The sequence below is a fragment of the Macaca fascicularis genome, chromosome 18 (assembly GCF_037993035.2).
Source record: "Macaca fascicularis isolate 582-1 chromosome 18, T2T-MFA8v1.1".
NCBI classification, from domain to species: Eukaryota; Metazoa; Chordata; class Mammalia; order Primates; family Cercopithecidae; genus Macaca; species Macaca fascicularis.
In genome coordinates, this window is record NC_088392.1 from 42838123 (window position 1) to 42852527 (window position 14405).

General features: G+C 44.7%; 1 protein-coding gene across 7 annotated transcripts in view; it reads right to left on the reverse strand.

Moving 5' to 3' along the window:
• Positions 1-14405, reverse strand: part of KATNAL2 (katanin catalytic subunit A1 like 2) — a 167000-nt gene that overhangs the window by 132819 nt on the left and 19776 nt on the right. For 5 of the 7 annotated variants that reach the window (XM_074022385.1, XM_045377721.2, XM_074022383.1 and 2 more), the window contains exon 1: positions 10257-10383. In XM_074022385.1, coding sequence (XP_073878486.1) covers positions 10257-10307 — 51 coding nt within the window. In that variant the 5' untranslated portion in view covers positions 10308-10383. Of the gene's footprint in view, positions 1-10256; positions 11067-14405 lie in introns of those variants that run through there. The other 2 variants (XM_074022382.1, XM_005586766.4) reach the window with 2 other exon arrangements.

A 14405-nucleotide genomic window follows, 5' to 3' on the forward strand; every position in this document is an offset into this window, starting at 1 on the left:
TGGGAGGCCGAGGTGGGCGGATCACCTGAAGTCGGGAGTTTGAGACCAGCCTGACCAATATGGAGAAACCCCGTCTCTACTAAAAAGACAAAATTAGCCAGGCGTGATGGCGCATGCCTGTAATCCCAGATACTTGGGAGGCTGAGGCAAGAGAATCGCTTGAACCTGGGAGGCAGAGGTTTCAGTGAGCCGAGATCATGCCATTGCACTCCAGCCCGGGCAACAACTTGGCCGGGCGCGGTGGCTCAAGCCTGTAATCCCAGCACTTTGGGAGGCCGAGGTGGGCGGATCACGAGGTCAGGAGATCGAGACCATCTGGCTAACACGGTGAAACCCCGTCTCTACTAAAAAATACAAAAAACTAGCCGGGCGAGGTGGCCGGCGCCTGTAGTCCCAGCTACTCGGGAGGCTGGGCAGGAGAATGGCGTGAACCCGGGAGGCGGAGCTTGCAGTGAGCTGAGATCCGGCCACTGCACTCCAGCCCGGGTGACAGAGCGAGACTCCGTCTCAAAAAAAAAAAAAAAAAAAAAAAAAAGCTAAAATCCGTCCCCCCCCCCAAAAAAAAAAAAAAAGAAGAGAGCAATCTGCTTTTCTCAATCTACTGATTCAAAAGTTAGTCTCCCGCAGAAACACCTTCACAGACAGTCAAGGATAATGTTGACCAAATGCCTGGGCACCCCGTCATGCAGTCAGGTTCACACATAAAATTAACTGGCACAGCATTCCCACTCCAAAACTTCTGGATCAGGATATGAATTTTTTTTTTTTTTTTTTTTTTGAGACTGAGTTTCACTCTTTTTTCCCAGACTGAATGGCACAATCTCAGTTCACCGCAACCTCCACCTCCCAGGTTCAAGCAATTCTCTTGTCTCAGCCTCCCAAGTAGCTAGGATTACAGGTGCATGCCACCACACCCAGCTAATTTTTGTATTTTTAGTAGAGATGGGGTTTCATCATATTGGTCAGGCTGGTCTGGAACTCCTGACCTCAGGTGATCTGCCTACCTCGGCCTCCCAAAGTGCTGGGATTACAGGCATAAGCTGCCATGCCTGGCCTCAGCATATGAATTTTCAAAACCTCCCAGGTGTTTAATGTGCACACTGAAAACTGAGAAGCTCTGCAAAAGCATGATCTATTTGCTAGTCAGAAAAGAAACTTGCCAGAGTTCTTGCTCTTAAGGAGCCTACCGTCTACTGGGATAGGGGGAAGAAAGCAACCAGTAAACATTCAAATATCATTTCCTGGGATAAGAATGGTATGGTGATATCTACTCCCTGAATCAAGAAGGGACACTTTATTAAATTGGTAAAGGGGCTGATCAGAAAAGACAAATTTAGATCCTAAAGAAAAAGAATTTAAGGGGCAGAGAAAGAGCAGCTCATCAAGGAGACCAGAAAGAAATGTAGGAAACAAAGAGATGGTAGTATCATGAAAACCAAGAGAAGATGGCCTTTCTAAAAATAATCAGTAGTGTTAGTGTCACTAAACCCATTTAGGCATATCTCAAAACACCTGTACCATGTTTTACAGAAAGCAGGCACTAAATTGCGTTTATGGTATGAGTTAATGAATAAATGCACATTTGCCTTACTGTTAATCAGGTGAAAACCAAGATATAAATTCAAAAGCATCTAATACCCATTCTCATGCTCAGCCACCAGACCCTACAATATTGAAAGAAATAACCATATTGAAAACTAAATTTGAATATATAAACATGTGACAAATGCCTAGCTTGAAATCAATTTAAAAAGTATTTTAGGCATGAATCATAAGTTAGCAAATTTTTTAAATATTCACTTCTCTGAAACTACCCTCTGCAATAGCAACTAGTAGGATTCTTTATACCCAGTAGGCACTCAATAAATATCTAAATAAAAAGTGTTCTTGAGACCACTTCTCTCTGCTCCCTCCCAAAGCCTTATTAAAATGATGGTAAGGGAATAAAAATCTATGACCCAAACCAGGCAAGATGGCTCACACCTGTAATCCCAGCACTGTGGAAGGCTGAAGTGGGAGGCTTGTGTGAGGACAGGAGTTCGAGACTGGCCTGAGCAACGTAAGGAGACCCCCATCTCTACAAAAAAATTTTAAAATTAGCCGGGAATGGTGGTGCATGCCTGTGGTCCCAGCTACTCCAGAGGCTGAAGCAGGAGGATGGATTGAGCCCAAGAGGTCAGGGCTGCAGTGAGCTTGGATGGCACCAACGCATTCCAGCCTGGGCAAAAGGGTGAGACCCTGTTTCCAAACAAACATATAAAGAAAAGAAAAGAAAAGAAAAGACCGAGTGAGCCAGGCGCGGTAGCTCACGCCTGTAATCCCAGCACTTTGGGAGGCCAAGGCAGGCGGATCACTTGAGGTCAGGAGCTCAAGACCAGCCCGACCAACATGGAGAAACCCCGTTTCTACTTAAAAAAAAAAAAAGATACAAAATTAGCCAGGCATGGAGGCGCATGCCTGTAATTCCAGCTACTTGGGAGGCTGAGGCAGGAGAATCACTTGAACTTGGGAGGCGGAGGTTGTGGTGAACTGAGATTGTGCCATTGCACCCTAGCCTGGGTAACAAGAGTGAAGCTCTGTCTCAAAAAAAGAAAGAAAGAGAGAGAGAAAGAGAGAGAGAGAGAAAGAAAGAAAGAGGAAGGAAGGAAGGAAGGAAAGAAAGGAGGGAGGGAGGGAGAGAAGGAGGAAGGAAGGAAGGGAGGGAGGGAAGGAAAGAAAAAGAATGAATGAAAGAAAGAAAGAGAAGAAGGAGGGAGGAAGGAAGGAAGGAAGGAAGGGAGGAAGGGAAAGAAAGAAAAAGAACAAAAGAAAGAAAGGAAGGAAGGAAGGAGGAGGGAAGGAAGGAAGGAAGGAAGGAAGGAAGGAAGGAAGGAAGGAAGGAAGGAAGGAAGGAAGGAAGGGAATGGACACATGGGAAGCAAATGGATAAACACTAGTTGACTTAAAGCAAAGAAAGCCAAAAGCAAAGAAAACCAAAAATAAAGAAAACCAACACCTACAGGGAAAGAAGTCAGTAAGAAGCAGAGGCCAGGCACAGTGGCTCACGCCTATAATCCCAGCACTTTGGGAGGCTGAGGCAGGTGGATCACTTGAGGTCAGAAGTTCAAGACCAGCCTGGCCAACATGGTGAAACCCTGTCTCTACCAAAAATAAAAATAAAATACAAAAATTAACCGGGTGTGGTGGCATATCCCTGTAGTCCCAGCTACTCAGGAGGCTGTGGTGGGAGAATTGGTTGAACCCAGGAGGCGGAGGTTGCAGTGAGCTGAAATTGTGCCACTGTACTCCAGACTGGGTGACAGTCAAGTCAGACTTCTTTTGTCTCAAAAGAAAACCAAAAAACAAAAGAACGGGCCAGGCGCAGGGGCTAACGCCTGTAATCCCAGCACTTTGGGAAGCCAAGGTGGGCAGATCACACAGTCAAGAGATCAAACCATCCTGGCCAACATGGTGAAACCCTGTCTGTACTAAAAATAGAAAAATTAGCTTGGCATGGTGGCGCATGCCTGTAGTCCTAGCTACTCGGGAGACTGAGACACGAGAATCGCTTGAACCCAGGAGGCAGAGGTTGCAGTGAGCCGAGATCACGCCACTGTACTCCCACCTGGTGACAGAGAAAACTCCATCTCAGGAAAAAAAAAAAAAAAAAGAAAGAAAGAAAAAGAAAAGAAGGAAAAGGAGAAAACATATATCTATGGCAGAACCTTAGAAAGTTACAAAAATGAGGACACCAGGTTCCTCTGCAGTCATCAGGCACCTCCAAGGGCAGAAGTGAGGTATAAAGAGGATGCTGAACAGAGTATTTCGGATTCCCTCCCCTTCTCCAATTAAGTTACAATTCCTCCCCTGCCCAGGCAGAAGACTGGACTACCAGGACTACCAGGACTACCAGGACTACCTGAAGAAAGGGATAATTCAGTGGAAGCCTATATACTAAAGAGAGAGGTGAAGCCCCACCTTCCATTCCCTGCCTTCATCCCCACAAAGTCTTCCTCTGTTCCCTCCAACATTGCTGGCATCCAAACTTATTTTGCCCTTATTCCCTGAAGGAGAGCATAGAAATTGAAGGCCTCAGAAAAAAGACCTACACATAACTGACATTTGGCATCACCCAATGAAAAGGGCCCTGGTAGCTGATCATCCTACAGAAAAACTGTCGTTATGAGACAAGTCTCCGCTAAAACACAAAAATTCTAATTAACTTTTAGGTGTCTCTCTTTTTTTTTTTTTTTTAAGACAGGGTCTCCATGTGTTGCCTAGGTTGGAGTGCAGTGGTGTGATCATGGCTCACTGCAGCCTCAACCTGCCGGTCCCAAGTGATCTTCCCACTTTAGCTCCCCAGGTAGCTGGGACCACCGGCACTTGCCACCATGCCCAGTTCATTTTGCTTATTTTTTGTTGAGATGAGGTCTTACTATGTTGCCCAGGCTGATCTCAAACTCCTGGACTTAAGCGACCCTCCCACCTCTGACACAGGGGTGGTGCCACCATGCCCAGCTAACTTTGTATTTTTAGTAGACACAGGGTTTCACCACATTGCCCTGGCTGGTCTCGACCTCTGGCCTCAAGCACTCCATCTGCCTCCGCCTCCCAAAGTGTTGGCATTAGAGGTGTGAGCCACCATGCCCAGCCTAGGTGTCTCATTCTTAAAAATAAATGGACAACCATGTATCACTGACTTCTGAGGAAAATATCCCACATGAAAGACAAAACCACAAATTAAAAAATACAAAAAGGAACATAAGGGGAAACAGACAAAATGTTAGAAGAAAGAAAAAGAGGTCAGGCGCAGTGGCTCATGCCTGTAATTCTAGCACTTTGGAAAGCCGAGGCGGGTGCATCATGAGGTCAGGAGTTCAAGACCAGCCTGGCCAAGATGGTGAAAATACAAAAAAAATTAGCCAGGCGTGGTGGCACGCACCTGTAATCCCAGCTACTCTGGAGGCTGAGGCAGACAATTGCTTAAACCTGGAGGGTCGGAGGTTGCAGTGAGCCGAGATCGCACCACTGCACTCCAGCCTGGGCGACAGAGGGAGACTCTGTCTCAAAAAAAAAAAAAAAAAAAAAAAGGAAGAAGAAGAAGAAGAAAGGAAGGAAGGAAGCAGGGAGGGAGGGAAGGAAACAAAGAGAAGGGAGGAAGGAAACAAAGAGAAGGGAGGAAAGAAACAAAAGAAAGAAAAAGGGAGAGAAAGAAAGAAAAAGAAAGGCAGGCAGGCAGGAAGGAAAGGAAAATCTCCTCAGAGAGACGAAAGAAACCATGACATCTTGCAAGAACAAGATACAGTGAAAAAGGAACATTCAGCCATTAATAAAAAACATACCTGGGATGGGGGCGGTGGCTCACACCTGTAATCCCAACACCTCGGGAGGCCCGGGCAGGTGGATCATGAGTCAAGAGTTCGAGATCAGCCTGACCAACATGGTTAAACCTCCATCTCTACTAAAAATACAAAAATTAGCCGGGCATGGTGGCATGCGCCTAGAGTCCCAGCTACTCGGAAGGCTGAGGCAGGAGAATTGCTGAAACCGGGAGGCAGAGGTTGCAGTGAGCCAAGATCGCACCATTGCACTCCAGCCTGGGTGACAGAGTGAGACTTCATCTAACAAAAAGAAAAAAAACCATACCTGCAGGCTGAGTGCCATGGCCCATGCCTATAATCCCAGCACTTTAGAAGGCCAAGGTGGTGGATGGGGAAAGATCACTTGAGGCCAGGGGTTTGAAACCAGCCTGTGCAACATAGTGAGATCTGTCTCTACAAAAAATAAAAAGTTTAACCAGCTGCGGTGGTGCACACTTGCAGTCCCAGCAACTTGTGAGGCTGAGGTGGGAGGATCATTTATGCCCAATAATTCAAGGCTGCAATGAGCTAAATCATGCCAATGCACTCCAACCTGGGAGAGACTGTCAGTTTCTAAAAAAGAAAGAAAGAAAGTAACTGGGGCCTGGGGTGGGGGCTCATGCCTGTAATCCCAGCACTTTGGGAGGTCAAGGCAGGTAGATCAACTGAGGTTGGGAGTTCAAGAGCAGCCTGGCCAAAATGGAGAAACCCCATCTGTACTAAAAATACAAAATTAGCCGGGCGTGGTGGCGGGCGCCTGTAGTTCCAGCTACTCAGGAGGCTGAGGCAGGAGATTCACTTGAACCCAGGAGGCGGAGGTTGTGGTGAGCCAAGATCATACCATTGCACTCTAGCCTGGGCATCAAGAGCAAAGATCCATCTCAAAAAAAAGAGTATAAACATGTTATTTTGAAGAAGCTGCTAGAAGTCGAAGTAGTTGCTTCTGGGGAGCAGTAATTAATTAAGGGCCAGGTGAGGTGAAGCAGGAGACTCTTTTTTCAAATTTTGTTGAACTATTATAATTTTAAATGATGTGTTGCCATTACTTTGTTAAAAATTAAAAATTGAAAATATATGTGTAAATAAATAATTTGAAACAACGAAAATAAACCAAATACAAAGAAAATATTCTGAAAATCTCAATACAGTAGATGATGTAGGTAATCAGAGTGTCTTGTGGACATGCAGCCCTCTTTATATCTAACACACTGGATCACATCCCCTCCTCCAGCTTCTCCAGATCCCTACTCAGCACAGTTCCTTGCACATAGACCCCAAGAGATCAAACCATCAGTGTGCATACCTAAATATTGTTCTTAGCACCATCTAGGGACGAAAACAAAAAATAAGGCTTGGGTTCCTGTCTTGCTTTCAAGTTTCAAGAAATTTGTATTATCTATTACATGCAAGCGACAGATAACAATATAATTAATCCAATTAAATACTAAATATATGGTATAGACTATATGGAGTTGTGAGATGTCAGATTAGGGAGAATGTGGCTGGAGCACTGAGAGGCAACACAGAAAATGGAGAGGAAGAGCATGGAGGCAGAGGTTGGGCTTTATTGCAGTGCTTTGTAGGTCTTGTCAAGATTTGGAGGGTTTATCCCAAGTGTAATGGAAAGCCATTAAAAGGACCCCATTAAAAGAGTGGCACTATTTTAAGGAAATCACCCTGATTGTTGGATGAAGAATGGACTGGAGAGAGGCAAAAACCAACGAGAAATAGCTAAGATGCTATTAATGTGGTTCCAGTGAGAGTGTATGGAGGTTCAGATCAGGAGGTGGATGTGAAGATATGGATTATTAAAGATACATTATAGAAGTAGAATCAATAAAATTTGCTGATGTCTTCCTCTCGTAGAGGACAGAGGGGAGGGACTAGGAGAAAGAAAGAGCTAAGGATGACCCCCAGAATTCTGATTTCAGCAATCAGATGAATGGTGGTTTCATTGGGGTGGTTTCCCCAATGGAGAAAGACTGGGAAAGGTACAGGTTTTAGAGAGGACAGTAAAAAGTGAAGCATTAAGCCAGACACAATGGCTCATGCCTGTAATCCCAGCACTTTGGGAGGCCAAGGCAGGTGGATCACTTGAGTCCAGGAGTTTGAGACCAGCCCAGGCAACATGGTGAAACTCTCTACAAAAAATACAAAATTTAACCGAGTGTGGTGGTACATGCCTGTGGTTCCAGCTTCTTGGGAAGTTGAGGTGGGGGAATCACTTGAGCCCGGGAGACAGAGGTTGCAGTGAGCTGAGATCACACCACTGCATTCCAGCCTAGGTAACAGAATGAGACCCTGTTGAAGAAAAGAAGAAAAAGGAGAAGGAGAAAAGGAGAAGGAGAAAAGGAAAAGGAGAAGGAGGAGAAGAAGTAGTCATTAAACAAGTTAAGATGCAAGGCATAGTGGCTCATGCCTATTAATTCCAGCACTTTGGGAGGCCGAGGTAGGAGGATCACTTGAGCCTAGGAGTTCAAGATCAGCCTAGGCAACATGGCAAAACCCATCTCTACTAAATATACAGAAAAATTAGCTGGGCATGGTGGTGCATGCCTGTAGTTCCTGCTACTTGAAAGGCTGGGGCAGGAGGATTCCTTGAGCAGGTTGAGACTGCAGTGAGCTGTGACTGCACCACTGCACTCCAGCCTGAGTGAAAGAGTAAAACCCTGTCTCACACACACATACACACACACACACACACACACACACACACACACACACAGTGCAGACAATGCAGATACTTGCAACACCCCAGTGGATATGTCAAGTAATCAGTTGCAGACAATGCAGATACTTGCAACACCCCAGTGGATATGTCAAGTAATCAGTTGATCCATTGTCCTCTCCACATTTTATCTTCTGGGTCATGGGTCTGGGGCTTAACGAAGAAGTCCAGTCGAGGTAGTTTGGGGGAGTTTTTGGCATATAGATAGTATTAGAAGTTTGGGCGAGCACGGTGGCTCACGCTTGTAATCCCAGCACTTTGGGAGGCCAAGGCAGGTGGATCATCTGAGGTCAGGAGTTCGAGACCTGCCTGACCAACATGGAGAAACCCCATTTCTACTAAAACAAACAAACAAACAAACAACAAAAAAATTAGCTGGGTGTGGTAGCACATGCCTGTAATCTCAGCTGGGAGGCTGAGGCAGGAGAATCGCTTGAACCCGGGAGGCAGAGGTTGCAGTGAGCCGAGATCACACCATTGCACTCCAGCCTGGGCAACAAAAGCAAAAGTCTGTCAAAAAAAAAAAAAGAAGAAGAAGAGGAAGAAGAAGGGGAAGAAGATGAAGAAGAGGAGGAGGAGGAGGAGGAGGAGGAGGAAGAAGAAGAAGAAGAAGAAGAAGAAGAAGAAGAAGAAGAAGAAGAAGAAGAAGAAGAAGAAGAAGAAGAAGAAGAAGAAAAAGAAGAAGAAGAAGAGAGGAGGAGGAGGAGGAGGAGGAAGTTGGCCAGGCATGGTGGCTCATGCCTGAAATCCTAGCACTTTGGGAGGCCAAGGGGGGCAGATTGCCTGAGCTCAACATTTCGAGACCAACCTGGGCAACAAGGTAAAACCCCGTCTCTACTAAAAATACAAAAAATTAGCCGGGCATGGTGGCATGTACCTGTAGTCCCAGCTACTCGGGAAGCTGAGGCAGGAGAATCACTTGAACCCGGGAGGTGGAGGCTGCAGTGAGCTGAGATCATGCTACTGCACTCCAGCCTGGCAAGACTCTGTCTCCAAAAAGATAAATTTATAAAAGATAGTACTAGAAGTCGTGAAAATATGAGAAAGTCTACGGCTGTGTTTTTCAAACGTGCAGTTCGTGCTTAAAGTGCAAGTTTCAAGAAACCATCCCGGGGGTTTCTGATTCAGTGTCTTGGTGAGGCCCAAGAATCTGCTCTAATAAAGGGTAACCCAGAAGATTCTGAGGGAGATATTTCATGCTCAGATTGAAATAGGCTTAAGTACAATCCGGAGGTAAGGAAGTAGCAACAACATGTGTAGCCAACCCTTTCTAGAAGGTGGAGAGAAATAAACAGAGGTTGGTAACTGTAGAGGGGTATGAAGCCAAACAGAGGGTTACCTTTTTGTGTATTACTAGTTTTTAAAAGGTAGGAGATACTAGAGCTCTGGTTCATAACCTTGGCTACACACTGTAATCACCTGTTGAGCTTTCTAAAAAATACTGACGCATAGGACTCATCCCAAGCCAGTAATTCTGAACCTCTGGGAATGAGATCCAGGTAGATGTATTTTTTAACTTTAATTTTATTTTTCCTTCCCTCCGCTCCAACATTGTTTTTATCTCCCCAGTGCCTGGCAGACAAGTGTGTCCTCAATTCATGTTCATCGCTGTGGAAAGAATTGCTGGCCAGTAGCAGATGATACAGACCACGGGAAACCACTTAATGTATTTTAGAACTCATATAATCTTCGTGTGAAAAAGATTACAGTCCAATTCCCTGACTTTCAAATGGAGAAACTGAAGCCCAAGAAGGGAATTAAATGCCTAAGATCTCTCGCCTTAGTAATGGTAAATCAAGATCAGAAGCCAATATTCTAACTAACTCCCAGGTCAATGTTTTACTGTCTTTCAACAATCTAATTTTGACCACTTCCCAAATCCATTCACCCAATCAAGATCCAGCGTCTAATAACACCCAATACCTCATTTCCTCAATCAGGAACCGACCCTGTCGTCCCTTTCATCCGACCCGTTGTCACCCCCAAACCCGCCTGCGTCTCATTTATTTTCCCCCCATCACAGCTGCAAACCCGGGATTTAACCACAGGGGCTGAGCGCCTCTCACTGCGTTTGCGCTGCTCTAGTAGCAGACTCTGTCGCCATAGCAACCGGAGACTCGGAATCGGCCTGCAGCAACAGTAGGAGAGGTGTTCTTGATATAATTATTTTTTATATATGCGTTCCTTACCGCTTCCCGTGCCTGATGCGTGAATTTGAGGGTCTGGTAGGAAAGCTCCATTTGACGCTGTGCTAGGACCCGAGAGAAGGGAGAAGAGGAGTCAGTTACTGGGCTGACCCGTGGATCTAAGGAACCTGACGCTTAACCAGCCCGCCCCTTTCCGGATTGGCTAGAGCCTAGACACGCCCGCCAATCGCTGGCCACAGACGGATTCTTCAACATGCCAATCAGTGTTAGACCATGCATGTTTAATCCAGAGTGTTTGCGTGATACTGGCCAATGAAGAGATCGAGGAGGAAAGACTGGTAGAGCATGGGGCGGGCTTTGCAATTGTTTTGGTTTTCTTAATTCGTTTCTAAAATACAAGTTGACCCAGGGCTATATACCATAATATTTGTCCTTGATTTCAGCAGTTGTTCAGGCCTTTGCGACCCAATGCTTCCATACTCAAGACCATATTTTGACGTCCCGTCTTCTCCTCCCTGGATTAGGGTAAAGGTTTGGAAATCCCTTCTGCTTTTCTTTGAAATTCTCTGTGCATGGTCTATCTAGACTGGACGAATCTGCTGTGGACACTTTGGTTGTCAAGAGCCTTCTGGGATGCAAACTGTGCATCATCAAACTTTCCCTTCTCCAACTCCCTTCACATCAGACCTGCTCTCATTAGAGTTGAAACACATGGACGTGTTTTCCTCTGCTCCATTTTCTTCATGTGTTAACTAGTCTGTTTCTTCAATGTCTTTCCCTTCTGTCTCTCTTGCTGTGAATCCTATTCCAAATCATCCCTTCATCATTATCTTCGGTCTTCTTCATTTCTCCCTGCAGGATACAAAAATATTCAAGTCTCCTCAATCTACAAAAAAAGATTCTCATAAGTGTTGAACTGAATCACCTCTCTCCCATTCAGGGCAAGGTTTCTGAAAGGACTAGCTATCCGCTTCCTCATTTCCTCACCTTCCATCCATTTCTCAACACATTCTGGTCCTGCTCCTTTGAAGCAGTTCTTGCCAGAGTCGTCAATAACCTCCTGATTGGGAAATCCGATTACAGATTATTTAATATTATTTATCTTATTCCAACATGGCACCATGTGAAATTGTTGACCACTTTCTAATTAATAATTATAACTGTAATTTATTAAACATCTACAGCACCAATGTACTATGTGATTTACTTGGCTATCTAATATAATCCTAACACAACATGGATAAGTTATTAATGCCCCAATTTACAGTTATGCAAACAGGCTCAAAAAGCCAAATTATTAATAAGTAGCTCTAGGTAGAGTTAGGATGCAAATCTGTTTCCTGACTGAAGCCAGTACTCTTTTCACTATGCCTTGCTTCTACCCTTCCTGTCTAGGCTCACCTCTAATTCCCACCTGGATACAGGCAACCCCACTCTAACACAAGCGAACTGCTTACAATGCTTGTGAATGACTGATGAGTAGTTCTTTGGCTTGGAGGACCACTCTCATCCCTGCTGCATAAGAAAAAGTCTATATTGGCTGAGCGCGGTGGCTTACGCCTGTAAGCCCAGCACTTTGGGAGGCCGAGGCGGGCGGATCACAAGGTCAGGAGATCGAGACCATCCTGGTTAACATGGTGAAACCCCGTCTCTACTAAAAAATACACACACACACACACACACAAAATTAGCCGGGGCGTGGTGGCAGACACCTGTAGTACCAGCTACTCGGGAGGCTGAGGCAGGAGAATGGCGTGAATCGAGGAGGCGGAGCTTGCAGTGAGCCGAGATCTCACCACTGCACTCCAGCCTGTGCGACAGAGCAAGACTTTCTCAAAAAAAAAAAAAAAAAAGAAAAAGAAAAGAAAAGAAAAAGAAAAAGTCTGTATTGCCTGCTAAGACAGTTCAAAAATCACCTTCTAGGACAATTCAATGGCATTTTCTCCTAGCAATCAACTATACTTATATTAGGTGAAGCTTAGGCAGAGAATAAATTAGTTCCTGAATCCACAACATACTCTCACACTGCACTTATCACATTGTTTTTTGACATATGGCTTTTAAAAAGTTAAAAATGTGATTCTTTGATATGAATGAACACCTGTGAATGATTTTGCCTAACTCATTAATGAGGGAGCCAATAAGATGGTAAAGCTGGTTTAAAGAACATTATAAGGAACTGAATATTTACAGACATTTTTAGAAAACAATGTTAGTATAGTATCCCTTAGCATCTACTAGAAACTGGTTCTATGGTTCCCACTGATACCAAAATTGGGGATGCTTATGTTCCTTATATGAAATGTCATACTACTTGCATATAAGTACGCACATCTTCCTGTATACTTTATGTATTTATGTATTTTTTATTTTTTATTTTTTTGAGACAGAGTCTTGCTCTGTCACCCAGGCTGGAGTGTAGTGGCACAATCTTGGTTCACTACAACCTCCGCCTCCTGGGTTCAAGCAGTTCTCCTGTGTCAGTCTCCTGAGTAGCTGGGGTTACAGGTGCATGCCACCAGGCCCAGCTAATTTCCATATACTTTATTTTTTATTTTTATTTATTTATGTATTTTGAGACAAAGTCTCACTCTGTTGCTCAGCCTGGAGTGCAGTGGTGCGATCTCAGCTCACTGCAACCTCTGCCTTCCTAGTTCAAGTGATTCTCCTGCCTCAGCCTCCTGAGTAGCTGGGATTACAGGCACCCACCACCACATCCAGCTAATTGTTGTATTTTTAGTACAGATGGGGTTTCACCATGTTGGCCAGGGTGGTCTCGAACTCCTGACCTCAAGTGATCCACCCCCCCCTTGACCTCCCAAAGTGCTGGGATTACAGGTGTGAACCACTGCTTCCAACCCATCCCGTATACTTGAAAACATCTCTAGATTACTTAATACTTAATACAACATAAATTCTGCGTTAATAGTCACTATACTACATTTTTTTTTTTTTTTTTTTTTTTTTTTTTGAGACGGAGTCTCGCTCTGTCGCCCAGGCTGGAGTGCAGTGGCCGGATCTCAGCTCACTGCAAGCTCCACCTCCCGGGTTCACGCCATTCTCCTGCCTCAGCCTCCCGAGTAGCTGGGACTACAGGCGCCCGCCACCGCGCCCGGCTAGTTTTTTGTATTTTTTTAGTAGAGATGGGGTTTCACCATGTTAGCCAGGATGGTCTCGATCTCCTGACCTCGTGATCCACCCGTCTCGGCCTCCCAAAGTGCTGGGATTACAGGCTTGAGCCACCGCGCCCGGCCAACTATACTACATTTTTATTTGTATTAATTTTTATTGTTGTACTATTTATTTTTATATTAATATTTTCAATTCTTAGTTGGTTGAATCCCTAGATGCCAAACCCATGGATACAGAGGGCCAACTTTATAAGACTGCTAGGTTAGATACAAAACCTGTTAATGTCTTACAAGGCAATGAAACTATAACCTTTGAAATTGTCTTTTCTGAGGGACACAAATCTGTTAGTCAACATTATTCGACTAAGTCAGAGTCCTTAATTAAGAGTAAGTCTCGAAGTCAAATAAAGATACATTCCTCTACTTTTGGCCACTTTCATTTAAATTTTAACAAATTAAATACAATTAAAAATCAAATTCCTCCGTTACCTTAGACACATTTCAAGTATTCAATTGTCACATGTATCTAGTGCTACTGTATTGAACAGCACAGATATAAAACATTTCCATCACTGCAAGTCCTATTGGATGGTGGTGCTGTAGATAATCAAATAATACTTGATTGGAACTTTTATTTTTTTTTTTTTGAGATGGAGTCTTCTCGCCCAGGCTGGAGTGCCATGGCGCGATCTTGGCTCACTGCAACCTCCACCTTCCGGGTTCAAGCAATTCTCTGCCTCAGCCTCCCGAGTATCTGGGATTACAGGCGTCCACCACCACGCCTGGCTAATTTTTGTATTTTTAGTAGAGACGGGGTTTCACCACGTTGGCCATGCTGGTCTTGAACTCCTGACCTCAGGTGATCCACCTGCCTCAGCCTCCCAAGTGTTGGGATAACAGGCGTGAGCCACCGCGCCCGGTGACTGGAACTCTTAAATGATGCTTGATCCTTGATTGGGCTTCCTAAACAGTAAAACATTGAAGAAACATACTGTATTCCTTTTTGCCTTATTTCCAAATTTAAGATAGTTTTTCTAGAGAATCTCCTCCATGTGATCAT